Source organism: Alternaria incomplexa (genome assembly GCF_024043165.1).
Source record: "Alternaria incomplexa strain BMP 0042 chromosome Unknown scaffold_7, whole genome shotgun sequence".
NCBI classification, from domain to species: domain Eukaryota; kingdom Fungi; phylum Ascomycota; class Dothideomycetes; order Pleosporales; family Pleosporaceae; genus Alternaria; species Alternaria incomplexa.
In genome coordinates, this window is record NW_026249856.1 from 575,065 (window position 1) to 599,498 (window position 24,434).

The following is a 24,434-nucleotide window of genomic DNA, read 5'->3' on the forward strand; positions in this document are numbered from 1 at the left end:
TGTGGATACTGATTTCGCACAACAAGCCGGTCACTCGAAGGTACGAACAGCGAGCATTAAGAGCACATCGACATTTTAGTGTGGCCCTCCACATGCCGATGGCTACAAATCTGTCTTTACGATTAGTTGAAACCTCGCGGAGAGCATGTCCGACACATTGAGGCCCTGGTGGAACCATTTTCACGGGTTTGGGTCGCTCTTCGGTGCTTCAGGCGTTCGGCCGAGCCCGAATCGATCCTCAAACCATCCGCTAAGAAACGCTATCAGGACCAATTTCAGCTCCGCCCCGCTACAACAGCGCCCAGTACAGGAAGCAGGGACTTTGTCTCTAGTTGACCCTGAATCTAGCATCAGGGCAGTCTAGACTGCCGAATCTGCACTTGCTGCCTGGATAGCCTCTTGAACCAATCAAGATGACCGAATTTTGGCCGTATGCAGTCGTTCCGCAGCAGTCGGTGCCCGTGGCTTCCTGCCTCGTGTGAGCCCCTGCTTCGTCCGTTGAAGGAAGTAATGCACGCAATTGCGCCTGCGACGTCAGTAAGCTCGGAGTCGCTAATGTCGACGCCCGACTCTCCCTAGACTTTTCTAATCGATCAGGACCCACAGCAGTCCCCATAGGCTCATGTATATCACTACAACCCCAATATTCTTTTGAGTAGTACCTGCTTGAAGCTTTCACCTCTAATTCCGGGATCCGATCTTTAGTCACTATCATCATATCTCAGAAAGACGAGAATCCTGGACAGACTGTTCGATCAACGCCAAAATGGAGGGCCGTAGGAGGAGCAGCGGTATGAACATACCTTCCGGCGCTGGTGAAGACATCATGCGAACACTATCCCGCACATTTTCCGGCAAATCAAGACAAGACGATAACATCCAACGAGAAGACGACAGTGCAGACAGCGATTCCGCCAAGACCAAGGTGGATGAATGGAGGCTGGCAAGCGATGTGAAGGATCTCCAGCAAAACGATCCAACCGATGGACGAAGACTTGGTGTTACATGGAGCGGGCTCACTGTCAAAGTGGTGCCTTCGGACGCACGTTTGCAGGAGAATGTGCTCAGCCAGTTCAACATTCCACAGCAGATCAAGGAGTCGCGACAAAAACCAGAACTGAAGACCATCCTCGACAACAGCTTCGGCAGCGTACAGCCGGGCGAGATGTTGCTGGTGCTAGGAAGGCCTGGATCTGGATGCACCACCTTGCTGAAGATGCTCGCCAACAAGCGCAAGGGGTACGCACAAGTCGAAGGCGATGTGCACTTTGGCTCGATGGACGCCAAGGAAGCCAAAAAATACCGCGGCAACATCGTCATCAACACCGAAGAGGAGCTTTTCTTCCCTACGCTCACAGTAGGCAAGACTATGGACTTCGCTACAAGGCTGAACATCCCACGTACGCTTCCGAGGGATTCCGCAACTCCCGAGGAGTATCGCCAGAAGTTCAAGTCATTCTTGATGGATTCTATGGGAATATCGCACACCGAGGACACCAAGGTCGGCGACGCCTTTGTCCGTGGTGTATCTGGCGGAGAGCGCAAGCGAGTCTCTATCATCGAGACTTTGGCCAATCGCGCCAGCGTAGCCTGCTGGGTAAGTTCACCAACCATCCTTGAAGCTGAGGACAACAAGTTCCTTCGGATCCGCAATGATGGACGCTGACATGACACAGGATAATTCCACACGTGGTCTCGACGCAAGCACTGCTCTAGAGTACACTCGTGCTCTCAGATGCTTGACAGACGCGATGGGCATTGCTACAATCGTCACATTATACCAGGCAGGCAACGGTATCTACGACCTTTTCGACAAAGTCCTCGTGCTCGACGAGGGCAAGCAAGTTTTCTACGGCACTCGCGAACAAGCTCGACCCTTCATGGAAGAGCAGGGCTTCGTGTGCAGCGAGGGTGCGAACGTTGCCGACTTCCTCACTGGTGTGACAGTACCATCTGAGCGACAGATCAGATCCGGATTTGAAGGCTTCCCACGCAACAACATTGAGCTAGAGCAGGCCTACCAACGGTCTTCCATCAAGGCTGCCATGGAACAAGAACTGTCATATCCCACAAGTGACGCCGCAAAGTCGAACACCCAGTCCTTCGTCGAAGCTATGGCAATAGACAAGTCGAAGCATCTTCCAGCATCATCTCCCATGACAGTGTCGTTCTATAACCAGGTGAAAGCCTGTGTGGCTCGGCAATACCAGATCCTCTGGGGAGACAAAGCGACGTTCATCATCAAGCAAGGTTCTACACTCTTCCAGGCACTCGTAAGTCTCCCCATTCCTCTCCGAGCTACTATGTAGCGTCACAAGATGTATTTGAATCGATGACTGACTCCGCTTTTAGATCGCCGGTTCGCTCTTCTACAACGCCCCCGCGACCTCATCTGGTCTGTTCGTCAAGGGAGGAGCTCTCTTCTTGGCTCTCCTCTTCAACGCATTGCTGGCCATGTCGGAGGTCACGGACAGCTTCTTCGGTCGCCCCATCCTCGCCAAACACAAGAACTTCGCTTTCTACAACCCGGCAGCTTTCTGTATCGCCCAGATCGCAGCCGATGTGCCGATTCTACTCTTCCAAGTCACTATGTTTATGGTAGTGCTGTATTGGATGGTGGCTTTGAAGGCTACAGCTGCTGCTTTCTTTACTGCATGGTAGGCGATGGAAGCTTGTCTTGTGAATGAGTCGTACTAACACGCTTTGACAGGTTCGTCGTATACGTCGTCACCTTCGTCATGACTGCCTTCTTCCGCATGGTCGGCGCCGCCTTCCCCAACTTCGACGCCGCTTCCAAGGTTTCGGGTTTCTCCATCACAGCTCTCATTCTCTACATCGGCTACCAGATCCCAAAGCCCGCGATGCATCCATGGTTCGTTTGGATCTACTGGATTGATCCTTTGAGCTATGGCTTCGAATCTCTGATGGCGAACGAGTTCTCTGGTCAAGACATCCCTTGTGTCAACAATAACCTCATCCCGAACTTCCTTCCTCAATATCAGAACGGCGTGAACCAAGCTTGCGCAGGTGTTGGCGGAGCTAAGCCTGGAGCTACCTCTGTCAGTGGTGACGATTACCTGGAGAGCCTTTCTTACGCCAAGGGCCACATCTGGCGCAACGTCGGTATTCTGTTCGCCTGGTGGTTCCTCTTCGTGGGCCTCACAATCTTCTTCACACTCCGATGGGATGACTCGGCCAGCTCTGGAGGCGCTCTCCTGATCCCCCGTGAGAACAAGAAGAAGGTCCCACGCTCTATTACACCCGGCGATGAAGAAGCCCAGGCAAATGAGAAGAGCCCCAGAACCGACGGCGCTGACGAGAAGGCTACCGAAACTCAGGATCTGAGTGCCAACCTCATGCGCAACACCTCTGTCTTCACCTGGCGCAACCTATCTTACGTTGTCAAGACCCCATCTGGTGACCGCACGCTTCTGGACAATGTTCACGGCTACGTCAAACCTGGTATGCTGGGAGCTTTGATGGGCTCATCTGGTGCTGGCAAGACGACCCTCTTGGATGTATTGGCTCAGCGAAAGACCGATGGGACTATTCATGGAGAGATCCTTGTCGACGGCCGACCACTTCCTGTTTCATTCCAACGTTCCGCGGGCTACTGCGAGCAACTCGATGTCCACGAGCCTTTCGCGACCGTCCGGGAAGCACTCGAGTTTTCCGCCCTCCTTCGTCAAAGCCGCGATACACCCCGCGAGGAGAAGCTGGCTTACGTCGACACTATCATCGATCTGCTCGAGCTACACGACCTGGAACATACATTGATCGGTCGTGTTGGAGCCGGGTTATCGGTTGAGCAGCGCAAGCGCGTCACTATTGGTGTCGAGCTTGTTTCTAAGCCTTCCATTTTGATCTTCCTCGATGAGCCTACCTGTAAGTCTCTACTACCATATCTCAAGTTCCTCACTAACACCGTCTAGCTGGTTTGGATGGACAAGCCGCTTTCAACACCGTTCGATTCCTTCGCAAGCTTGCCGACGTTGGCCAGGCCGTCTTGGTTACCATTCATCAACCGTCCGCTCTGCTCTTCGCCCAATTTGACACTCTTCTACTCCTCGCAAAGGGCGGCAAGACCGTGTACTTCGGTGACATCGGAGACAACGCTTCGACCATCAAGGAATACTTTGAGCGATACGATGCTCCATGCCCTCCGGGTGCCAACCCAGCAGAACACATGATCGACGTAGTTACAGGCACACAGGGCAAAGACTGGCACCAAGTCTGGCTAGACTCGCCAGAAGCTGCGCGCATGCACCAAGACCTCGATCATATCATCACCGATGCTGCTGGCAAAGAGCCCGGTACCACGGATGACGGTCATGAGTTCGCGACGAGTCTCTGGACACAAACCAAGATTGTCACCAACAGGGCCAACGTCAGCATGTACCGCAACGTCGACTACGTTAACAACAAGTTCGCCCTTCACATCGGTACCGCACTCTTGATTGGTTTCAGTTTCTGGAAGATCGGCAACACCGTAGCCGACCAGCAGCTCATCCTCTTCTCTCTGTTCAACTACATCTTCGTCGCACCAGGTGTGATTGCGCAACTACAGCCCCTCTTCATCGACCGTCGCGACATCTACGAAACACGCGAGAAGAAGTCGAAAATGTACTCTTGGATCGCCTTCGTCACTGGCCTCGTCGTCTCCGAGATTCCGTACCTCATCATCTGCGCCATTCTCTACTACGTCTGCTTCTACTACACTGCTGGCCTTCCTTCGGACTCCAACAAGGCAGGCGCCGTGTTCTTCGTCATGCTCATTTATCAGTTCATCTACACGGGTATCGGTCAGTTCGTTGCCGCGTACGCTCCGAACGCTGTATTTGCCTCGCTAGTCAACCCCCTCATCATTGGAGTCCTCGTCTCCTTCTGTGGTGTACTGGTGCCGTATGCGCAGATCCAGGAATTTTGGCGCTACTGGATTTACTGGATGAACCCCTTCAACTACCTCATGGGGTCGTTGCTCGTCTTCACAGACTTTGACTGGGAGATCAAGTGCTCCGAGTCTGAGTTTGCAATGTTCGATCCTCCATCTGGCCAGACATGTTCCGAATACTTGACAGCGTGGATGGCTGGACCAGGCAGTCGCACGAACCTCGTCAACCCTGATGCTACTTCCGACTGCAGAGTCTGTCAATACACCAGAGGTAGCGACTACCTGTATACAGTCAACTTGAACGACTACTACTACGGATGGAGGGACGCGGCGATCTGTGTCATCTTCGCCATCTCGAGTTACGCGCTGGTGTATGTTCTCATGAAGCTGAGAACCAAGGCGAGTAAGAAGGCGGAGTAATTGGGCGCCTTTGTGTTCTTGCCGCTTGTTACTCAGGATAAATTGCCTCTTTTTCGCTAATGCATCGGCGTCCTTGGTCAACGTTTGGAGTCTGGGCTTTGTATTTCTCTTCCGTTCATCTCTAAAAGTTCTATCTTTAGACTACTCTAGACCTTCTCCAGACTTAGCATCTGATCCTAGAGCAGGACCAAGTTTGCTAGGTGTAATATATTGTAATTCCTTGCGAAAATGCGTTTCCTAAACCATGCGGTGGTGAGCTTGAGCGGCTTCATTACTGCCAGTGTCCATTAGTGAACGACTCAAACTAAGACTTGAGTATCGATCTTGTTACCCAATGCCAACTAGAGCTTTCAGAAGTGAAGGCAGGCCTACAAGCCCGTACAAAGAAGAATTCTAGTGGACTGGCGTTCTTAGTGACTTTATATACGTGCACCGCGACAGCGCTAGTGAGTGAGAGAGTGAGACGCGGCCTCTCGCGCTCCACAGCTCTACCCACCGACAACCAACGCGACTTTGCCCAAACGCGTTTTTATAACGCGCCACGATACTTGCCATCGCGCATTCCCTCAGAACCCATCGCGATACCGCAATGCCCCCGAAAGCACGTACGCCTCGCGGCAAGGCCGCCGCCGCGGTCGAAGAAGCGCCTGTCGCATTGCCAGTGAAGCGAGGTCGCGCAGCCAAAGCTGATGTCGTCGATGCTGCCGACGTCGTCGCCGAGCCCCCGAAGAAGCGCAGTCGCCCTGCGAAAGCACAAGCTAAAGAGCCCGTCGAAGCCGCGCCAGAGCCCAAGAAACGCGGTCGCCAGGCCAAGGTTGCGCCGGAGCCCGTCATCAAAGAGGCAGCAGTAGTAGCAGTTAAGAAGAGCAGAGGAAGGCCCAAGAAGGACGCCGTCACTGTACAAGAAGAAGATGCGCCAGTCAAGAGTCGTGGACGCCCCAAGAAAGAGGCTGTTGCAGAGCAAGCTCCAGCTACACCCAAGCGTGGCCGTCCAGCGCGCGCTGCAGTCGACCTTCACCGCGTCGCTGGCTCCCCTCGCATCGGCAAGAGGTCGTCTCCTCGCAACACCAACAAGGTCAAGCCTGAGCCCGTCGCTTGCCGCCTCGATCCTCGCATGCGATCCGAATTGCGCACCCGACTCCCAGCCAAGAAGACCGAACCGGCACCTCAACCAGCTCCAAAGCCAACTTCTAGACGTGGACGTCCGCCCAAGGCCGCTGCCGCTGTCATTGTTCCAAAGCAAGTTACGAAGCCGTCGAAGCCCCTCGTCCCTCGCAAGATGCGCGGCCACACCGTACGCCAAATCCCCGACCGATACATCGCGCAGATCGACCAATACCTCCACGATCTCATCGAAGCGGACGAGTCTCCTGCCGCAGAGGAGCAAGAGGACGGCGTAGTCGTTGAAGTTGAAGATGCCCAGGATGCGCTTGTGTCTTCAGAGCAAGATCGTGACCAATACCAAGAGGACAGCGATGGCGGTATCGGCATGAACGGTCAACAAGACCTCGTTGAAGACGACGAAGACATGCAGGCTGTTGCCGCGCTGCAGCAGCAGGAGAGAGAGGAGTACGCCGAAGACTCACCCGAGGAGGCCAACGACGACGAGTTCCCCGAAGAGCTCCCGGAGAACGACGAGCCTCAGTACCCAGAGGAGGGCGAGAACGACGAGAACATCGAGCCGATACACGAGGAGGTTGAGATGAGCATGCACGACATCGAGATGGAGGCTGACGCGGATGGCAACACCCTTCTCACTACCATCGACACCGACATTGTGGTCCGCGACGATAGCCCTCCCCTAGATGTTGAAGACGATGTTGAACAGGAGGATGGTCTTCTCAACCCGACTCCCCCCAGGCCTTCCGCGGCTGCTGCTATCTTTAGCTAGACGACTTGTGTCTGGCTGGAGGGTTCATATCTGCTTTCGTTCTGGTTATGCATTGCTGAGCAAGCGAAGTAGCATCTTCATTCTGATATCACGTAGCTCCTGTACAAAGCTTTTCATTACTTGCAGGGTATCGGGTCGATGGGGCAAGCGACATATTTACGGCCAGCCCGCTCGTCATCCTGACCACAGGGTTCGCGTTTGCGTCGCGAGACGTCTATAGCGGCCTTCTGCTACACATAAACACACATTACCAACGAATCCTTCTTGCCTGTCACAATAGTTGCTAATGACTTGAACAGGTTGTGCATCACACAGTGACAGATAAGCACACTACAGTTGGTTTCATCATCACGTCAACGTGAACATGGCGAAAACATCTTCTTCACGACTTCGAAACAACGTGAAATAACTCGGAAACCTTTACAATTACACCTTGGCTATCGCACTATCCTACCACCCATAACAGCTTTTAACTTTTAACACCGCACAACTCCTCAACAGCTCAATTTCGTCTCCGCCGTGCCCGGCCTACTCGGTCTACTCGTCTCAAACACGCCCCTCCGTCTCCTCACTTCCTCACCCATCATGCGCCAATCCGTCCAGCAATGAAATCCCAATCGGTCGACATCGTAACTAATGCGCGAAGATAGAATTCCCCTCGCCATGCTCATGGCCATGGCTGTGTCCGTGGCTGTGTCCGTGGCTGTGACCACCGCCAGAGGCGCTGTGGTTGTGCACGGTAGTACCGCTGGATACTACCCTGGAAATCTTAGAGCCGCCACGGGCTGCGCCGCCGCTGCTGGCGTGGTAGACGCTGCTAGCAGACTCTTCGAAACGCTCCATCTCGCGGCACTTCTCCTCGTACTTGGCCATGTACTCGTCGCGCTCGCGGTCGGCGGCGTGACGCGCGGAGATGGCGCGTTCCTTCTGTTCGCGGGCCTCGTTGAGCAGGGTGCGGAGTGAGGTTATCTCGAACTCGAATTCAGCGGATGAGTCGTCGTAGGTAGAGATGGTCTCAGTGATCTCCTCGTACTTGTGCTTCCAGGCGTTGAGGTCGGAGTGCGCGCGGTCGCGAGCGTACTTCAGGTTGGTGATCTCGGTTTGAAAGATTACGAGCTTCTCCTGAAGGCTGCTGATCTCGCCGGTGAGGTGGCCGTGCTTGCCGCGTGAGTCTTCGCCCTCACGGTAGAGCACCTTGTTGCGCTCGGTCAGAGTGTGGATCTCTGACTTGATCTCGGTGATCGTCAGCTCTGCGCGGCGGAGCGAGTCTTCCAAGATGTTGATGCGGCGGTGGCCGTCTTCCACCTTGCGGTGCTCGTCGTGGAGGTCTTGCTTGACCTGGTCGCGCTCAATGACAACGAGACGGTGGTCCTCGCGAGAGCGGTCGATGGCGTCTCGGAGCTCTGTGCGCTCGAGCTCGACGTCCCTCAACTTCTCCTTGACGGAAACGACCTCACGCTTGATGTGCTCGTACTTGAGAGAGAACTCGTTAGCACGGGCGTCAGCCTCCTCCCAACCTTGAGCCTTAGCCTTCACCTCACGGCGGAGGTTGTCAATGGTCAGAGCATGGTCATCACGCTCCGTCTCAATGATGCGGACAGTCTCCTTGAGCTTGTGAAGCTCACGCTGCACACGGTCGTGTCGCTCAGTGAGCTCGGTGTACTCGCGAGTAGTCTCGTCAACGCGAGATTTCGCGCGCTTCAACTCTTCGTGAAGACGATCCTTCTCGTGGAGGTGTTCGTCCCGCTCAAGCTCGAACATCTTGATACGGTCGGTAAGAGTGAGGACCTCCTTGCGAGTAGACTCAAACTTGGAAGTAGTCTCGTTGTACTTGCTCTTGAGCTCAGTGTGCTCACGAAGAAGTGTCCTGAGCTCATTGTGGTGCTTGTCTGAGTCGAATCGAGCGGAATCGCGTTCGCCTTCACAGATCTTCAGCCTGGAGTACGCAGCCTCTAGCTCCGACCTGGTCCTCTCGTGATCACCGTGAGTGAGCGTGATGGAGCTTTGAAGTTCGTGTAGCTCATGTCGGGTGTTCTCCAGGTCGCGGTCGCGATCGGCAAGCTTCTTCTTGTGGTCGGTCACTTGAGTAAGGGCAGCGTTAAGCTCAAGAACGAGCTTCTCTACCTGCCTCTTCCTCTCGCCGTGTTCATGACCATAATGTGAGTGTTCAGCTTCTTTACGCTGAATCTCTTCTGTCACCTCCTCGACGGTAATGAGAAGCTCATCCCTCTCACGGGAGAGACTGTCTCGCTCAGCCATGATACGAGACCATGACTCTTTGAGCGAAGAAGCCTCTCGGGAGGCGGTCGACATGAGGTCCATCAAGGCGAAGAATTTGCCCTCAGCTTGTGATGTGAGCTCTGTAGACATCTTGCTTCGATGTGACTGGAGGAAGCTGCTTGCTCGACGAGAGGATGAGCTGGTCTGACGAGTTGTTCGACGTGTCAGTGATGAGCTGTGGCCGCCACCATTTGCTTGACTGGCGAATGAGAAAGATCGGTTGCCTGTGGGGGAGGAAGGCTCAGAAAAGACATCGCGAAGTCCACTGGCCTTGAGCTTCATGATAGTGAGCCTCTCTGGCGAGATATCGGCGGTGGTATCGAATGTGTCTGTCATTGTGATGATGTGAGGTATTGAGAGAAATGTGAAGATGTTTGAGATGTATATGCTATGAGGGTGAGCGGAAAGTGGTACTTATGCTGTCAGTGCCGTCAACCAGCATCCTGCCCCACGTACCATGGTAGCGTATCACAAGCGGCACATCAATACTGCCATCGGTATAGTCAGCTCCTCGCATTAACGAGCTGGTCGTGGCTTGCAGCTTGGAGGTATATTCCCACGTATGACGCAACGTTCTCAGAGCATTTGGCAAACTGGAGGAGCTATCCCAGCTGCCGTTCGATACGCTGCACTGTTACTGGAAAGGCACATGCAGCAACTTGGAACCATGCATGAGATAAGTGGGACCTCTTCATCAAGTGTCGGCGACTCAAGAGGTGGAGGTAACCATCGTAGCATTCAGCTTGAATGAGCACCGCCTAGGAGATCAGACCCGGCATTGCCATATGCAATGACGATCCTTCGTAGCGCACGTCGATGAGAGGGATTTTGGCCTTGCCGCTCTCGCTTGTCGGGGCATTGGACTGCATGATGGATCGGCTTACGACTGGATGATGTGATGCCAGGCGCGGGTAGATCACCAGGGCTGGGTATCTCGATGCTGCAGATCGCAGATCATATATGGGGGCGGGCCGCGCTATAGCATCCTCGCCGAGTCGACAGCGCCATCGCTTGACCTCGCTTGCTTCTTTCGGCCGCTACATAACGCCAAAGCTTTCGATAGTCCTAAACGGGATTCCGTCTTGCAACGCGAGGGAAGAACCGTGAGCCAATGACATTCTCTGGCCCGCGGGACCGGACCGCGATCAGGCAATCGGAAACGTCGGCCATGACCGAGCAAGTGGATGACGATAGCCATTGGAGGGGAAGCTACACCGGTGTACGCCTGGCCATTACCAGTGTAGTGTATCTGTGAGCGATGATCGAAGAGCCGGTGGTTGTAAGACGTAGCTCCAGATCGTGCGGCGGCTCAAGCTATGGTTGACGCTAACACATGACCCCGCCTTGTCGATGAAGAAGCAACGAAGGAGCGGAGGAGTTCGCATCGCCAAACCTCCGTCGAGTCTGGAATAAAGACACAACAAACCTATCGATTCCAGAAACGTTGGTAGGAGATGTCCAAGTATCAGCACGAGCTTCAGCCGTGCTTCATGCATTTTCCTAATGCGGGTCTCGGTTCTGCACATCGTACCCGCACTTGCAGCGACGTCACAGCTAGAAGAGAATTCGGGAAAGAGCGATCAAACCCCGACTGAACGCATCGATGGAGGTGTCCGGTAGTCTGTACTCATGATGCATATCCTTTCCCACACATCTTGCGTTTTGGCTAGCGCGACACGGCCCTTCAGCTTCATGTGATCCGCATGCATACTCTTCAACGGCAACACCGATGGTCTTTCATAGACATCCACGGACCGGGCAAACGCACGACGAGTTTACATTCCAACATTTTTCGTTTCTGCCCAGACGCAATTCATTGCCAACGCGTCTTACAATGATGTGGTATCAAACACAACTTGTGTCTTTTAGAACAGACGTCTCTTGGATAAAATGATTCGGCTCATCGCAACGTCTTTCTCACAATAGCAACAGACATGACGGGGCCCGTCATGTCTAATTTCCTGTCGCGAAGGCAAGTCATCGATCAAGAGAGGTGAGCCAGTACTAGCATATCCCACTTAGCTGAGTTGCCGCGGCCTTGATAAGTCCTTTGCAACGGATGGTCTTACTGTGTACGGCATCCGATCACCATATCATGAATTGAAGAAGTGATTACATCCAGGAGTCTTTGCGCAGTGAACTTAACATAGAGACGTGGCGTATACTACCCTGCGTTACCGCTACCCAAACTTGAAACGATGTCTTCTTTGAAGATCGAGTTCATAAGAGCCGGGGAGGGTAAGCCCAGACGAAACGAAGACTGACGTCTTTGTTCGAGCATCTAAATCCAGATCTCACTAGACACCTTTTGGGCTTGTTCTTGGTAAGGAGCCATACTTGAAAGAAGTCTGCGAACGGCGCTCGTATCGCAGATATGATAAATGTGTCCAAAGGTAAGTCGAATGTGGTGCGTCAAGAGCGACACTTCATTCTTTACGTTTCCGAGACCATCCCTCTCTCTTTGCACTCACCTACCTTCCCGATACACACGCCGTCATGAAACTATCCCTCACCCCCATCTTCGCGCTTTCACTCCTCACCACATCCATCGATGCTTACGAATTCAAAACCGGATCAGGAGTTTGTGCCAAGCGTTATGAAAAATGCACAGAACCATGGGTTTACCTTTGCGAATGTAACTCGGGCTGGATTGTAAGTCTTCCATATCTTATACGAGGTTGCGCACGCGCTTATTGTTATCAATACAGGTGCAGTGTAGTGGTGGCGGGACCCGCTTCGATCCAACCCCTGTGAAATGGATGCCTCTTCTTGACTGTCCAAAGCCGGACAAGAAGGGAGGGCTGCAATGTGTTTCTGGGATGTGCACTAAATGGCGGCCTGACCTGCTATCGATTTAGAGCTGTTCTGATGTTGTTGGTGGACAAATGCCGGTGGGATGTGGGTGTATTTGCGAACTCAAACAGTAATTGTTTCGCTCTTACAATGTTGCAGCTTGATGGAACTCGACTTGTTTTGTGTGTTCGCAGTCATCCTATCGACGTTGTTTCGTTGCCTTGCGTCTAGTAAATAACGGAACATCTGATGCCGCTGTGAAGGCTCGATTTATTGAAGGCATACGGTACCAGATAGATGGGGCTATGGAGCAGATTACGCCGTTCATATAAATTAACGATGTTGTCAGGGCAGGACGCTGACACATGTAAGTTGGCATGATGCCCAGGTGTTGTTGGGCCAAGTCTGATCCCCACGATCACTTGGGCTGGGCTGTCCACAGGTCAGCCCTCCCGGAGTACGCGAGGATGAATGATGGGCGTGCTACCACGAGGACTTTAAATCCAGACAACCTTGGAAGGCTCAGCCTGATCTAAATCGTGTTCGACACGCGTGACGAAGGAGCAGTATGGACATTGATCATCGCGTCGGTGGCGTTCGGCTTGAGTTCGGCCTTGAGACCCGTGGACGGCCCCGCAACTAACGAGTCTTGGGCTGTTTCATTTCCGCCCTTTCCGCGAGCCGCAAAACCCGGCGCACCTCTCAAAGCTATCATGCTCATCAAGTCTTTGGAACCCAGGCTGCCCAACATCCGATAAAGGAACGCGTTCAATTCGCTTCGATACACGATTCACGACGGTGAGGCCCGCAGGTGTTAATCGAAGCACACGTTCAACTGCGGGAGCGTCCATTCCATGATACGTAGGGATTCGACCCGACTTGTTGTCATCTGTTTGTCCAACTGCACTTTTGCAATCACGCACGCCGAGGATACCACAATCCGATCATGTCGCTGACGGCAGAGCTCCTACGCCTGTCACCCTGTTCCGAGAACGAGTCCATTTGTTGCGAAGAGGAGTCCGATTGGGACAAAGAGAAAGCCAAACTGCAAGGACGAGTCCGTCGTGTTAATCTAGACGAAGTGCCCATCTCTAGGTAAGTTGGAACGACCGGGTAGCATGCATGGCCTCCGAACACTGTCGCTCACATCTTGATCAGTGACATCATGAGGTCGTTAAAACTTCATACAGGATGGTTACAAAGTCTTCAGATCGCCAATAGTGCAGCCAATATCTCAGACAATGATATCCTTGATTTGGTATCACGTAACAATGGGCTACGTGAAATTTTCCTAATAAACAAAAATCTAACTGACAATTCAGTCCATCATATCCTTGGATATTGTCCAGACATCGTATCCATTTCAATTGGTAGTGGCCGTGCTGGCGGAGATGGCGGAGGCTGAGCTTGAGGCGGAGGAGGCGGAGGAGGAGGCAGAAAAGATCCCTGAAGAACCAGAGAGTCGTAGAAAGCGGACTCTGGACCCGGCCTCTCCATCATCACCACGGTCAGCTCGAAAGGTTGCAAAACGCGAAGTTTCCGATCTCCGTCACGAAGAAGATGCAAAGCAGGCCGACATGACGAGTAGCACAAACGTCAATGAAGCGTCAGCAAGTATGGAAAACACCTCTGTGAACGCCAACGCAGGCAGCAGTTCTGAAAGAAGCGCCTTGACTAAGAACGTCATCAAAGAAGAACCTTTGGACGAGGATGGCTTCGAAGTGAACTATGAGGCAGCCGAAACCCATGGAGGAGATGCCTTGGATGAAGAGGAGGATGCTATGATGAGGACTGTAATCAAGAGAGACGATAGTGTATGACCAAAGCCGATTTCAATTAAGAGATATATTCAGAGTGTTTCAGGTGGCTTTCACTTCAATATCGAGAGCGCGCAAGCGTGCCGACAATTGAGACCAAATTGGGTGATGGCGCCCTGGAAGCGCTGGTATGACATCATCGTTTTGTAGCCTGGACTTATCCAGCAGGCTCTATCATCAACTCTGTACGACCTCGGGAGCGAGCAGACTTCTCTTATTCCACATTAAACGCTAATGACATTGTCTCTCTCGTGTTCCAAGAGCACGATCTGTGCAGACGCTTTTCGGTTTCAGACGTGGCCAGGCGACCTCGGGACCCACACTAGTTACCGGTACCCCACACCCAACGAGTCCGGCTTTTTCGGGAAGGTTCGCTCCTGCAGGCTGAGGAACCTTGAGATGCCCACGGTCACCAAGTCGCTCGACGCCAACCACTGATAAAAAACGGCGCGGGCTTGCATCTCAGTGGATTGACTTTTTAATTCGTACGCAATAAGTAATACACTTGGACCCATTCACCGAACTGGCATCTTCCGCACCACACGTTCAAAGCTACGCACTTGCCAACATCGAGCGATGTCGTTAGCAGCAGCAGCAGCTCGCTGGTTGATGGAGACAGTGCCTGAGGAACAGCGCATAACATGTCGTAGCTCGAAAGACTGGGATTGGGGAAGAGAAAAGAAGAAACTGCTGCGGGGTTCAGTGCAAGACATCCGTATAGTATGCAACTTCCACCTATCGTGGTATGTTCAGACGACAAACTCTATAGCCTGAAGTCACGACTCACAACCCCATCACTGCGTTCAAGAGTTCGCTAAAGCTTCATACCGGCGAATTACAGCGCCTTTGGTTGTATGACGTGCGAGGCACTCTTTCGGATAGAGACGTGCGCGCGGTTGTTACACGGAATCCCTGGCTACGCGACATCGACTTATATGCACCGAAACTGACCGATAAGTCAGTTATCGCCATCCTCAAACATTGTCCACGCGTCACAGCTATTCGAATCAACGGCTTGCCTAGAACCACCGGACGGGTCAAAGGCCATTTCGTTTCGTTCATGAACATGCGGGAAAATCAGCACAAATGGGGGATGTTGAAGAAGTTACGGCTGAACTACCAACCGGTTGTAGAGGCACAGGTGAGAAGCGTCTCCAAGAGAAGACCAGACATAGTCATTTCGCAGAGCATTAGGGTTCCTTCCGCTGTGAAAGAGTCGCTGTCAATGCTGGTATCGATATACCCGTCCCGGCAATGACTGAGTGGCGCAGAGGGCATGTTGAGGGTATAGATTGGGTGGCATTAGTGCGCAGAGAGCAAACGAGGCTGGACGATTTGGAACAGCTTGCGACACAAGTTCAAGAGGAACGGGAGCGGCAGAGGGCATACGAGCAAGAACAGCTTGCGACATAAGCTCGAGAGGAACGGAAGCGACAGAGGGCATACGAGCAAGAACAGCAGAGGGAAATCTCAAAGCTACTTGCTGAGATACGAGCCCAGGCACAACAAGAGCGAGCCATCGCTAGATCGCACGTCGATTCTGCGGAAAGTGATGCAGAAGATTCTGGATCAGAAGAGGACTGTTCAGAGGAAGCAGAATCTGGCGATGATAATCAGGAGGATCATGATGCTAGACGTTTAGGAGGTTATGGAAACACTTCAGAGGAAGAGGGAGACTCAGAAGCCGATGAACTTGAGGAAGAGGAAGACACCTTGGTAGAGGAAGATGAAGAAGCAGACGAGCTCGAAGAAGCTACTGAAGAAGAGCGCTCGGATGGAGAAGATTGTTCCCCAGAAGAGACCGACGGGGAAGAGGAAGAGGAGGACGAGGACGAGGACGAGGAGGACGATGAAACATATCAAAACGAAGAAGACGCGCGTCCCTCGATCAAGGCCGAAAGAACTGTACAGATTGCAGACCAAGGGATCCCCAGTACACAATCCAGATATTGGGTCCCCAGGGGGCGGAACACGGGAGCAACGATAAAACAAGAAAGTCGCCTTAGTGTGGCGAGGGCTCTACCAAGAGAACCGACATCGATATCTGCCGATGAGGATGATGACATGCGCATCGCAAATGGAACTCATTTTCAAGACGAATGGCAACTGAACGACCGCATGGAGACGGATTCTAAAGATGAGCTATTCGACCGGATCAAAAGCGAAAGTAGAATACGTGCACAAGATGCCGCACGCTTCGAGAACGACATCGAACGCTCTAATGTTGTCAAATCGTATTATCCATGCAATCTCCGTCCACCCATCGCGTTTGCGGATTCCGTCACACTCAGATTTGTCAGTCCTGAGGATTGGGAGCGACGATGGCAGAGGGCGCAGCGTCGCACGGGCATACGCATGGTCATTTTCGAACCAAGCTTTGCTGTCACTGTGTAAGTTGTCTTCGTCTGTCATTGCATCTATCAGTAGCATACTGATCCCAAACAGCACCGACATCAATATGCTAGCTTGGTCACCAGCAGCATTTAGTTCATCCATTCTCGCGATCCGCGTGGGCAACAGTGCCCTGCTAGACGACCAGTCTATTACCAACCTCGCCGCGAACATGGCGCAGTTAACACAGGTGCAAATCGATTTGGCTCCAGATATTGGTGACCAATCCATCATGAGTCTTATTGAGTTCTGTCCGGCCATTGAATACATTGAAGTATGTGGGGATGTACTCACGAGACGATCTGGTGGTGTGACTTTGCGTAACCTCGACGCAATATTGATTGCAAATGAAAATAAGGCCCAACGTCTTCGTAATTTGGTGCTCGTAGATCAGCTGGTGGAAGACAAGAGAGTGGAAGCCTGCGAAAAACTGCGAGCAAATTTGAAGATTATACGTGGACATCAGACACGAGAGGAGATTATACCGAGAAGCAGGGCTTAGCGCGCGGCTAGATACGCAAAAATGTCATTGTATTAGATACTATAGATTATCATACTTATCAATCCAACGCGAATCTTTGTGAGTCTCGGTCCGCCAACGGCACCACGTTGTAGTTCAGACGCTGTACATAATAATCGTCCTCAAGCTCATGTGCCCGCGGTTTGCGTTGCACCTGGCCTAAAAGAATTGGCCTTAGTCCCTCTTTGAAGTTGTAGAAGCAAACGCAGCCGGCCAGGAGAGCACTCGTCGAAAAGACCACCCCAACGCAGAGGTAGAAAACCATCTCATCCTTCAATAGAGTATCAGCAAGTAACGAGTGCCCGTAGAGAACGAGGAGTCTGCTGATCAGGTATGCGATATTTGCGGCATGTAGAAGCTGTGAGATGCGATGTTAGCGAGTGCCAGTCCTTTCGAGGTTGAGTGACCTACCAAAACAAACGCCATTCCAATGCGACGCTCATGCCTCACAAAATATACCGCGATAGCCACATGTACAAGAGTAGCCGGGATGATTGAGATCGTCAATGAGAACTCGGGCTCCTGGAAATGGACGTCGATGAAATCGTAGAAGATTATGAACGTGAAAACGAAGTAGGGTGTAAACTTGAGAAGCACGAGGTAAATCTGTGCTTGTGTGAGTATGGTCAGGCAAAGAAGATGACGCAAGTCTTACCTGGTAGACAGCGTATTTTGTTTGTATCTTCTTGTCAGGGCTGACATGCTGATATAAAGCCCAAGAGAACTCACGGTATAGGCCCCTCGCTAACCAGCACATAATGGCACTGCTGACACATGTAACCACGGTGCAGACCATCAAGCCAGGTGAGATCTTCTTCCAGAAAGGCCAATCAACGTCTGCAAAAGGTGTGCCGTACATGTCGTGGTTGATAAGAATCCTAGATACTGCATGTCTAGTCTCGCCATATTGAAGAACTGTCGAAATTGAAAGGCATATGTTGGCGGCGCATTGAACGAACACCTGGATGTGGTTCTTGATCCGGTATGCGTCAAGTGTCAAGATGATCTGGAAGAGACATCCCAATGAATTGACACACAAGGTCAGAGGGATGACATAAGATATCGGAACCTGGTATGCGACCGAGTTTACCCAATTCAAGTACGTGACAAGAATGACTCTAGGTCTAGTTAGACAGTCCATCTAGCGAGTGAGTTATGCGGGGAAATACGAACGTCTGTATCGTAATATTCGTAATCGCCTGAACTGTCGTAGTGCCAAAGAAAAACCATTCCAATCTCGTCTCCGGCCGCCACGATACCATCGTTATTATGTTGTCCCGATCGAGCTGCCCACACGCCCAAAGAGGTAATGAAAACGAGTGTGATGTGAATCAGCCACACCGGGGCAGGGTACAAGCGGTGGGTATGTGTGCGACGGGAGAATCTTTTTAGCAGTCTCGAAGAATCATGATAACGCGTGGACAGAAGCAAAAACCTTCTAGTTCCATGGATAGTCTGGCATTTTCCGGGCTTGGGTCCGCTAGGGAAGCCTAAATACGGGAAAGGAGCTTCCGCACTACGCCGCATTCAGCCGAACGTCGACCATTGCAGCTGACATCGACGCTACGCCATCACAGACTTCCCACGGCGAGCATTCCCGGGACCTTGATGGACGATATGATTGAATGGTCTCGGATATTACTATCACGATACGAGATTGGTGCTGTGGGAGGTGTGGGGAGAGACTCAGGCTAGTCGCTTTTCCTGCTAGCGTGACAGCCTTCATGCAGGATGTCTCGCGTCTCATCAACCCGGCCTTGCGACACTCGAGGTTCAGGACAAAATCACAGCGATATCTCGCTTTCAATGTTGATGAGACCAGCTATCGCAATGTTTATCCGCCCAATACACCATGTCTCTGTTACGATGATTGACAGTCTTGTTCTAGACATGCCCCGCTCACGACGCGCACACCGAGGGTCTTTTCGCCACCAGGGGCACAAAGCTTGCCGAGAGCTGTTCGAGAGGAGTCCATGAGCCGTGAAATCTCGAAGGCCAGACGCATTCCAAGGTTTGCTTTTGAAACACTTATCGAACTCAGGGAGCGACTGAAGGATCAAGCGACCTCTACACCAAGGGAGTTTAAATCATCTAAAATCCCGTTCTCATACCTAGTTCTATCATCCTTCCTCCCGCTGCCCACAACGCAACATGAGAACTCTAGACTCTTATCCCGAATTAAGCTGGAAGAAATGTACACCACAACCTCCTGAGATTGAATACCAGCTCCATCCTCCTTTTCTCCTTCCGACTCCCCCGAACTTATGCGAGGCCAGATTCACACTTCATCCTGTCCGTGGGTTCCTATCAACTGCCCACATCTGGTGCTGCAATGGTGGATCAGACCCTTGTAGTACCCCCGACACTTCTAACACTCCCTACGGCTACTATATTGCTTGCTCCGTAGACATTCCTGGAATTGGAGCGTACAAGTGGAACTCGCAAGTCTGCCATCCAATTCCACTAGCTCGTGATGTCCCCGATCAACCTAAGGCGCCGCAAGAACCCGCACAGCACCATGGCCATGCACCAGAAAACAATACACTAAAACGGAACCACGAAGACGCAGAGTATCCCGATGCTACCGGACGAAAGATACCCAGGACCGCAGGGTATGCAGCGACTGTCGAACGAGAACACAGCGAAGAAGTATATGGGGTCGGCTCCGAGGAGAGTTCTACGGAAGACGAGACAGTCGAAGGAAATGAAGAAAGCGGAGAGGAGGAGGAGGAGGAGGAGGAGGAAGAATACTACGAACGCGAAAGTAGCGTCGAAGTCGAGCAATGCGTCAATGAGCGCGACTCATCCGATGATAAGTCGAATAATTAGGATCCCACGAACGCTATGAAAAAGGCCGAAGCTAGGCGTGGTCTTGTATATTTCGGAATCTTTCCCAGTCTCGGCAACCCAGAGGGTACTCTATTCTACGGCAATTGGGACCAGTGGGAACAACGATTGCATGCAGACGCGTTACGCACCGGTATTTGGAAAATACACTTCGGACCCGGGTTTCGCGTGCAAAGGTAAGCGATTTCATACTTTATTATGATTAAACAAATGATGTACTTGGTACTGACGATTATGGCCGTGGCTAGATCACATCTTGAGGCGTTGGCATCGGCACCACCTGCATTTCGACAGACCATTGTATCGATACATTGTAGCAACGCAGGGCCTCGGGATGACGATGACGTGATTACACTCTGTTCCATCAACCCTGGTTTGAAGGACATTTCGCTCGGTAGCGCGCAACTTGTCACCGACAGAGGCCTAGTTCATATACTGGATCTATGCCGATCTATAGGTCGTATCAACATAAGTGGTGACGACAGATGCCACGGTTCAATCACCCTTAAAGATCGGCAATTGCGTACCGCATTACGGAATCCCCAATATGGGAGAAGGCTGAAGCATTTGTGGCTTATGGATCAGCGCTTCACTCGCAAGCGGGCCAAGATCATTTCCAAGACAAGGCTGAAGATGGCTATAGTAGGGGGAGAGACTGTGGGGGACAGTCACGCTGCGCTGGTGGTGGCTAGTATGACTGGAGGTTTCACCAGATATGTGTACTTCGACGGCGGCGAGGTACCATATATGGACATTGCACACCCGTCGACGGTAACCTGATCTCAAGACAGGCAACAGGTATCGTGATATGAGAATAGAGTGTTCCGAATATGGAATATACATGTGGTTGCATTCCAAAAGTCGCGCGAAGAACGAACATACCTCTATCCATACAAATATTACGCCATCTAATTAGCTGCGGCGTCGCGGCTTCGGTTGTGAAGTTCCAGCATTCTACGCCGTAACATCACCGCTCTTCGCTCGCTTCGCGTCCCTTTCCTCGCCAGCATTTGCCTCGGCACGTCTTTTACCCTCGTCCTTCCTTGCAGTATCCTTCTCTTCCCGCGCAACACGCCGCGCCTCCTTGTCCTGCTTCTCCTTCTCCTTCCGAAGAGCCTTGCTCTCGAACTCGTGCCAGTCACCCTCCAGCTCCTTCAGCGCGTCGGCACGTTTCGGTGGCGGGGCTTCGCTCGTGAAGAAAGGATGCTCGAGCACATCGGCGGCGGTGGGTCGCGCATTGGGATCGAACAGGAACATTGCCTGGAGAAGCTCAAAGGCCATAGGACTAACGCGGTCCTTGTACTTCTCCTCAAAAGTCGACTGTTTTCGCTCGGTTGGCCGTAGCAGTTCAAACCACTGCATGTCGACAATGCCAGGCCAGTCCTGCACAGTGGGCGTGCCGAGTATGTTGTAAATCTTGTCCAGCTGATTGATCTCGCCGCCATCGCCAGGGAAGATAGCGTGCCGGGTAAAGATCTCGACCAGTACACAGGCAGCCGACCAGATGTCGACTGCTGGCCCGTACTGTGTTTCTCCCAGCAACAGCTCCGGTGATCGGTACCAGATGGTAATGACCCGGTTGGTGTAGTCGAGCTTACTGCTTTTCGCGTAGAAACGTGCAAGACCGAAATCTGCCAGTTTCAATTGTCCGGTATTGGATACAAGGATGTTCGCAGCTTTAATGTCTCGATGTAAAACGCCGCGGCGGTGGAGGTAATCCAGGCCTTCAAAGAGCTGTTTGGCAAGGTCCTTCTTGTGTGCTGGTTCGAGCTTGAAGGTTGGGTGGTTCAAAAGACCGGTGAGATCGTGGGAAAGGTATTCGAAGACCATGTAGCAGTCGTTCTTCTCAACCATGACTTCTCGGAGATTAACGATATTGGCGTGATTAAGAGATTGCAGAAGTTTGACCTCACGGATGGCCGTAACGGGGAACTGGTAGTTGTTAGCGTTATGTCACTGCCTAGCACTGGGTGTTCTTACGCCATCGCGTTCGCCCTCCATACGAATCTTCTTGAGAGCTACCATATCCTTCGTATAGACATGGACTCCCTTGAAGACCTTTCCGTAGGTGCCGGATCCAACCACCGATTCGTTACCGGGCTTCCGGTAATATACAGACTCTGAAGCTGCATGTTCAGGGACCAGCGTAGGCCGAGGTTTCATGCGCTTCCTCATAACGATCTTAGTCTTGGGTATCTGAGGGGGTGGTGACTTTCGCGCTGGTCGTGTGTCAGGCCGTGGGTCGAATCGTCTATCGTCAGGTCGTCGGGGTGGGTATGGTTCTCTACGATCTCTGGGATCGCGCATATCTCTGGGATCGCGGTCACGGATATCGCGCGGGTCTCGTGTATCTCTCGGATCTCGCATATCTCTGTCTCGTGGGTCTCGGAAATCTCGCTCTTTGCCGCGATAGTAGGGCTCACGCGTGTCTCGTAGATCTCGGGTGTCTCTATCGCGAGGGTCTCGATAGGCAGGTTTTCGATCGTAGTAGTTGTCATATCGACGGTCTGGTTCCCTGTTGTCTCGGTCGCGGCCACTGTCGTAACCTCTGTCCCTCGCGTCCCGATCTCGATCGCTTCGTGCTTCTGAGTGACGTGGGGAAGCTTCACGTGCTGCTGCCGCTGCCGCTGCCGCCTTTGCTTTGGGGTCAAGAAGAGACTCTTTGGAAGCAGGCGCAGGCTTCTCAGGCTCTTCCACTCCAGGCTTTGCTTTGCTCGCTGGTGGCACTGGATTCTTGGTCTTCAACGAAAAACCAAATCCTGACTTCGGTGCTGTCGGTGCCTTTGAAGGTGCCATCCTCTTGTCCTCTTTGGAACCCTCGTCTTCTACACGTAGATCTTTGGACGGGCGAAAGGGGTTGTCATCAGCATCCACAGATGCAGAGTCGGCAGGTACTTGCGACGCGACAGCGGGCTGTGGGCGTGGCGCTTCAGTGGCTGGGCGGCCGCCTCGAGTGCCCGACGCTGGCGTCCATGACAAGTTGGAGAATTGGGTAGGCGCGCCACGCCCTCGTCCGCCTGGACCGCCAAACGGAGCGTTTGCTCCAGGACCTGACATTCGGCGGTCGGGGCCGTTGAAGTTGTTGCCGCGGTAGCCGCCATGTCCTCCGCGATGGGGGCTGTTCTGGAAGCCAGGTTGTGGGTACGGTTGGTTTGGGTAGGAACCTGGAGATTGGTTCTGATGGTAAGGAGATTGATTTGGGGTATAGCCATGTGTGGGAGACCTGATGATGTCAGCATGTGGATGACCGAAGGCCGATGGGATGGAAACTCACCCTTGATTGGGATACGGTGGACCGTTCCAACCGCCTCGACCGCCGCCATGATAGGGCGATTGATTTTGAGGTGAATATTGATTTTGTGCAGGGTACGGTGGGGATTGCTGGAAGCCACCACGTCCCTGATAGTGATACGCTCCCCTCATCTTGCCGTGGTTTTCCCGACTTTTGGACGTGTCAGAGTTGTAACCTGATCCCGGCGCGGGCGAGCCTCGACGTGAGGCGACCCTGTCTGTTCCTTTATCCCGGCGTTGACGCGGCCTCGATGTAAGAGAGGGCGAGCGGGATGGACGGCGTCGAATGGGCGGGCGGGGCGAACGACTTCTGCGCGGTGATAATCTGGCTCGGTGAGTATGGGGCGGCGAATTTCTGCGAACTGGGCCTGGAGATCGCCTCCGGGGCGGACGAGAGGGAGATCGAGCACGTCTGGAGTCTCGACTGCGACTCCTTGCCCTGTCGCGTGTATTATAGGGCTTGTAGGACCGTTCACCGCGGTTGTCGAAGGGTGAAATGGGTCTTCGATCAGTTCTCCTAGGCGACAGTCTCCGAGGCGGTGTTCCACGCCTAGATCTCCTGTCGAGTGAAACTGATCTTTTCCGTGCACGATGAGCCACAGGTCTGTAGTGTGTATCGGCAGAGGGCGAGCGGCGGCGAGTCGAGGTGGACGGGAAATACGTGTCGGGCGTGGTGCGTCGAGGCGGTCGATCGCGGTCGGAACGCTGAGCTCGTGGGGAGTATGCCCTCGTAGCAGGCCGGTCCGGCGAAAGTGCACGGCGTGGCCTCGATGCAGAGCGTATTGGGCTGCGACTGCCCTGCCGTTTCACGCGCTTGGACGAGCCTCGTGGAGATGGAGAACGCGGGTGGTGGCGTTTCGACGATGGAGTTGTGTCGCGATGGTGGTGGTGATGCCGATGCGAGTGGGCAACCCTGTCTGCGCTGGCTTCCCTCTTCGAAGCTCGATGGCGGTCCTCCCCAGAGATGCTGCGACTGCGCCGACGCGCGCGCTCTCTGCTCAAACTTCTTTCGCGTGAACGTCCCCGTGCGTGTCTGGCCGATGAATGCGTGTGGGTGTCGTGTGCGCGGTGTCTGGGAGAATCTCTGGCAGCTCGTGGCACTGGTGACGATGTTCTGCCCTCGTTGTTCCTCTCCCGTGACCGGTCCCTAGATCGCTCTCTGTCCCTACTAGATGAGTCCTCTGGTCTCCACTGGTCTATATCCTGAGCCCGTCGCAGGGCAGCCATAGAGGCAGGAAGGGCATCAGAAGGCGCAAGGTTGCAGCATCAAGAGGTCCGCGGGTCAAAGTGCCA

The 24,434-nt window shown here is 53.0% G+C and overlaps 6 protein-coding genes across 6 annotated transcripts; 4 read left to right on the forward strand and 2 right to left on the reverse strand.

Moving 5' to 3' along the window:
• Positions 1–766: 766 nt before the first annotated feature.
• Positions 767–5,311, forward strand: J4E90_005376 (uncharacterized protein; the record flags this gene model as incomplete). The annotated part of the gene is made up of 5 exons (XM_051434929.1): positions 767–1,597; positions 1,677–2,273; positions 2,353–2,657; positions 2,711–3,885; positions 3,933–5,311. 5 exons carry the CDS (start codon positions 767–769, stop codon positions 5,309–5,311), a joined length of 4,287 nt encoding a protein of 1,428 aa, XP_051290953.1.
• Positions 5,312–5,900: 589 nt separating this feature from the next.
• On the forward strand, positions 5,901–7,202 carry J4E90_005377 (uncharacterized protein; the record flags this gene model as incomplete). The annotated part of the gene is made up of 1 exon (XM_051434930.1): positions 5,901–7,202. The coding sequence occupies one exon, from the start codon at positions 5,901–5,903 to the stop codon at positions 7,200–7,202; it is 1,302 nt and encodes a 433-aa protein (XP_051290954.1).
• Positions 7,203–7,835: 633 nt separating this feature from the next.
• On the reverse strand, positions 7,836–9,818 carry J4E90_005378 (uncharacterized protein; the record flags this gene model as incomplete). Its single annotated transcript, XM_051434931.1, has 1 exon — positions 7,836–9,818. One exon carries the CDS (start codon positions 9,816–9,818, stop codon positions 7,836–7,838), a length of 1,983 nt encoding a protein of 660 aa, XP_051290955.1.
• A 3,728-nt stretch (positions 9,819–13,546) lies between these two features.
• Positions 13,547–14,095, forward strand: J4E90_005379 (uncharacterized protein; the record flags this gene model as incomplete). Its single annotated transcript, XM_051434932.1, has 2 exons — positions 13,547–13,555; positions 13,625–14,095. 2 exons carry the CDS (start codon positions 13,547–13,549, stop codon positions 14,093–14,095), a joined length of 480 nt encoding a protein of 159 aa, XP_051290956.1.
• A 1,273-nt stretch (positions 14,096–15,368) lies between these two features.
• J4E90_005380 (uncharacterized protein) lies at positions 15,369–16,985 on the forward strand (the record flags this gene model as incomplete). Its single annotated transcript, XM_051434933.1, has 3 exons — positions 15,369–15,377; positions 15,515–16,482; positions 16,538–16,985. 3 exons carry the CDS (start codon positions 15,369–15,371, stop codon positions 16,983–16,985), a joined length of 1,425 nt encoding a protein of 474 aa, XP_051290957.1.
• A 3,819-nt stretch (positions 16,986–20,804) lies between these two features.
• On the reverse strand, positions 20,805–23,273 carry J4E90_005381 (uncharacterized protein; the record flags this gene model as incomplete). The annotated part of the gene is made up of 4 exons (XM_051434934.1): positions 20,805–21,782; positions 21,831–22,210; positions 22,274–23,073; positions 23,125–23,273. 4 exons carry the CDS (start codon positions 23,271–23,273, stop codon positions 20,805–20,807), a joined length of 2,307 nt encoding a protein of 768 aa, XP_051290958.1.
• Positions 23,274–24,434: the final 1,161 nt, after the last annotated feature.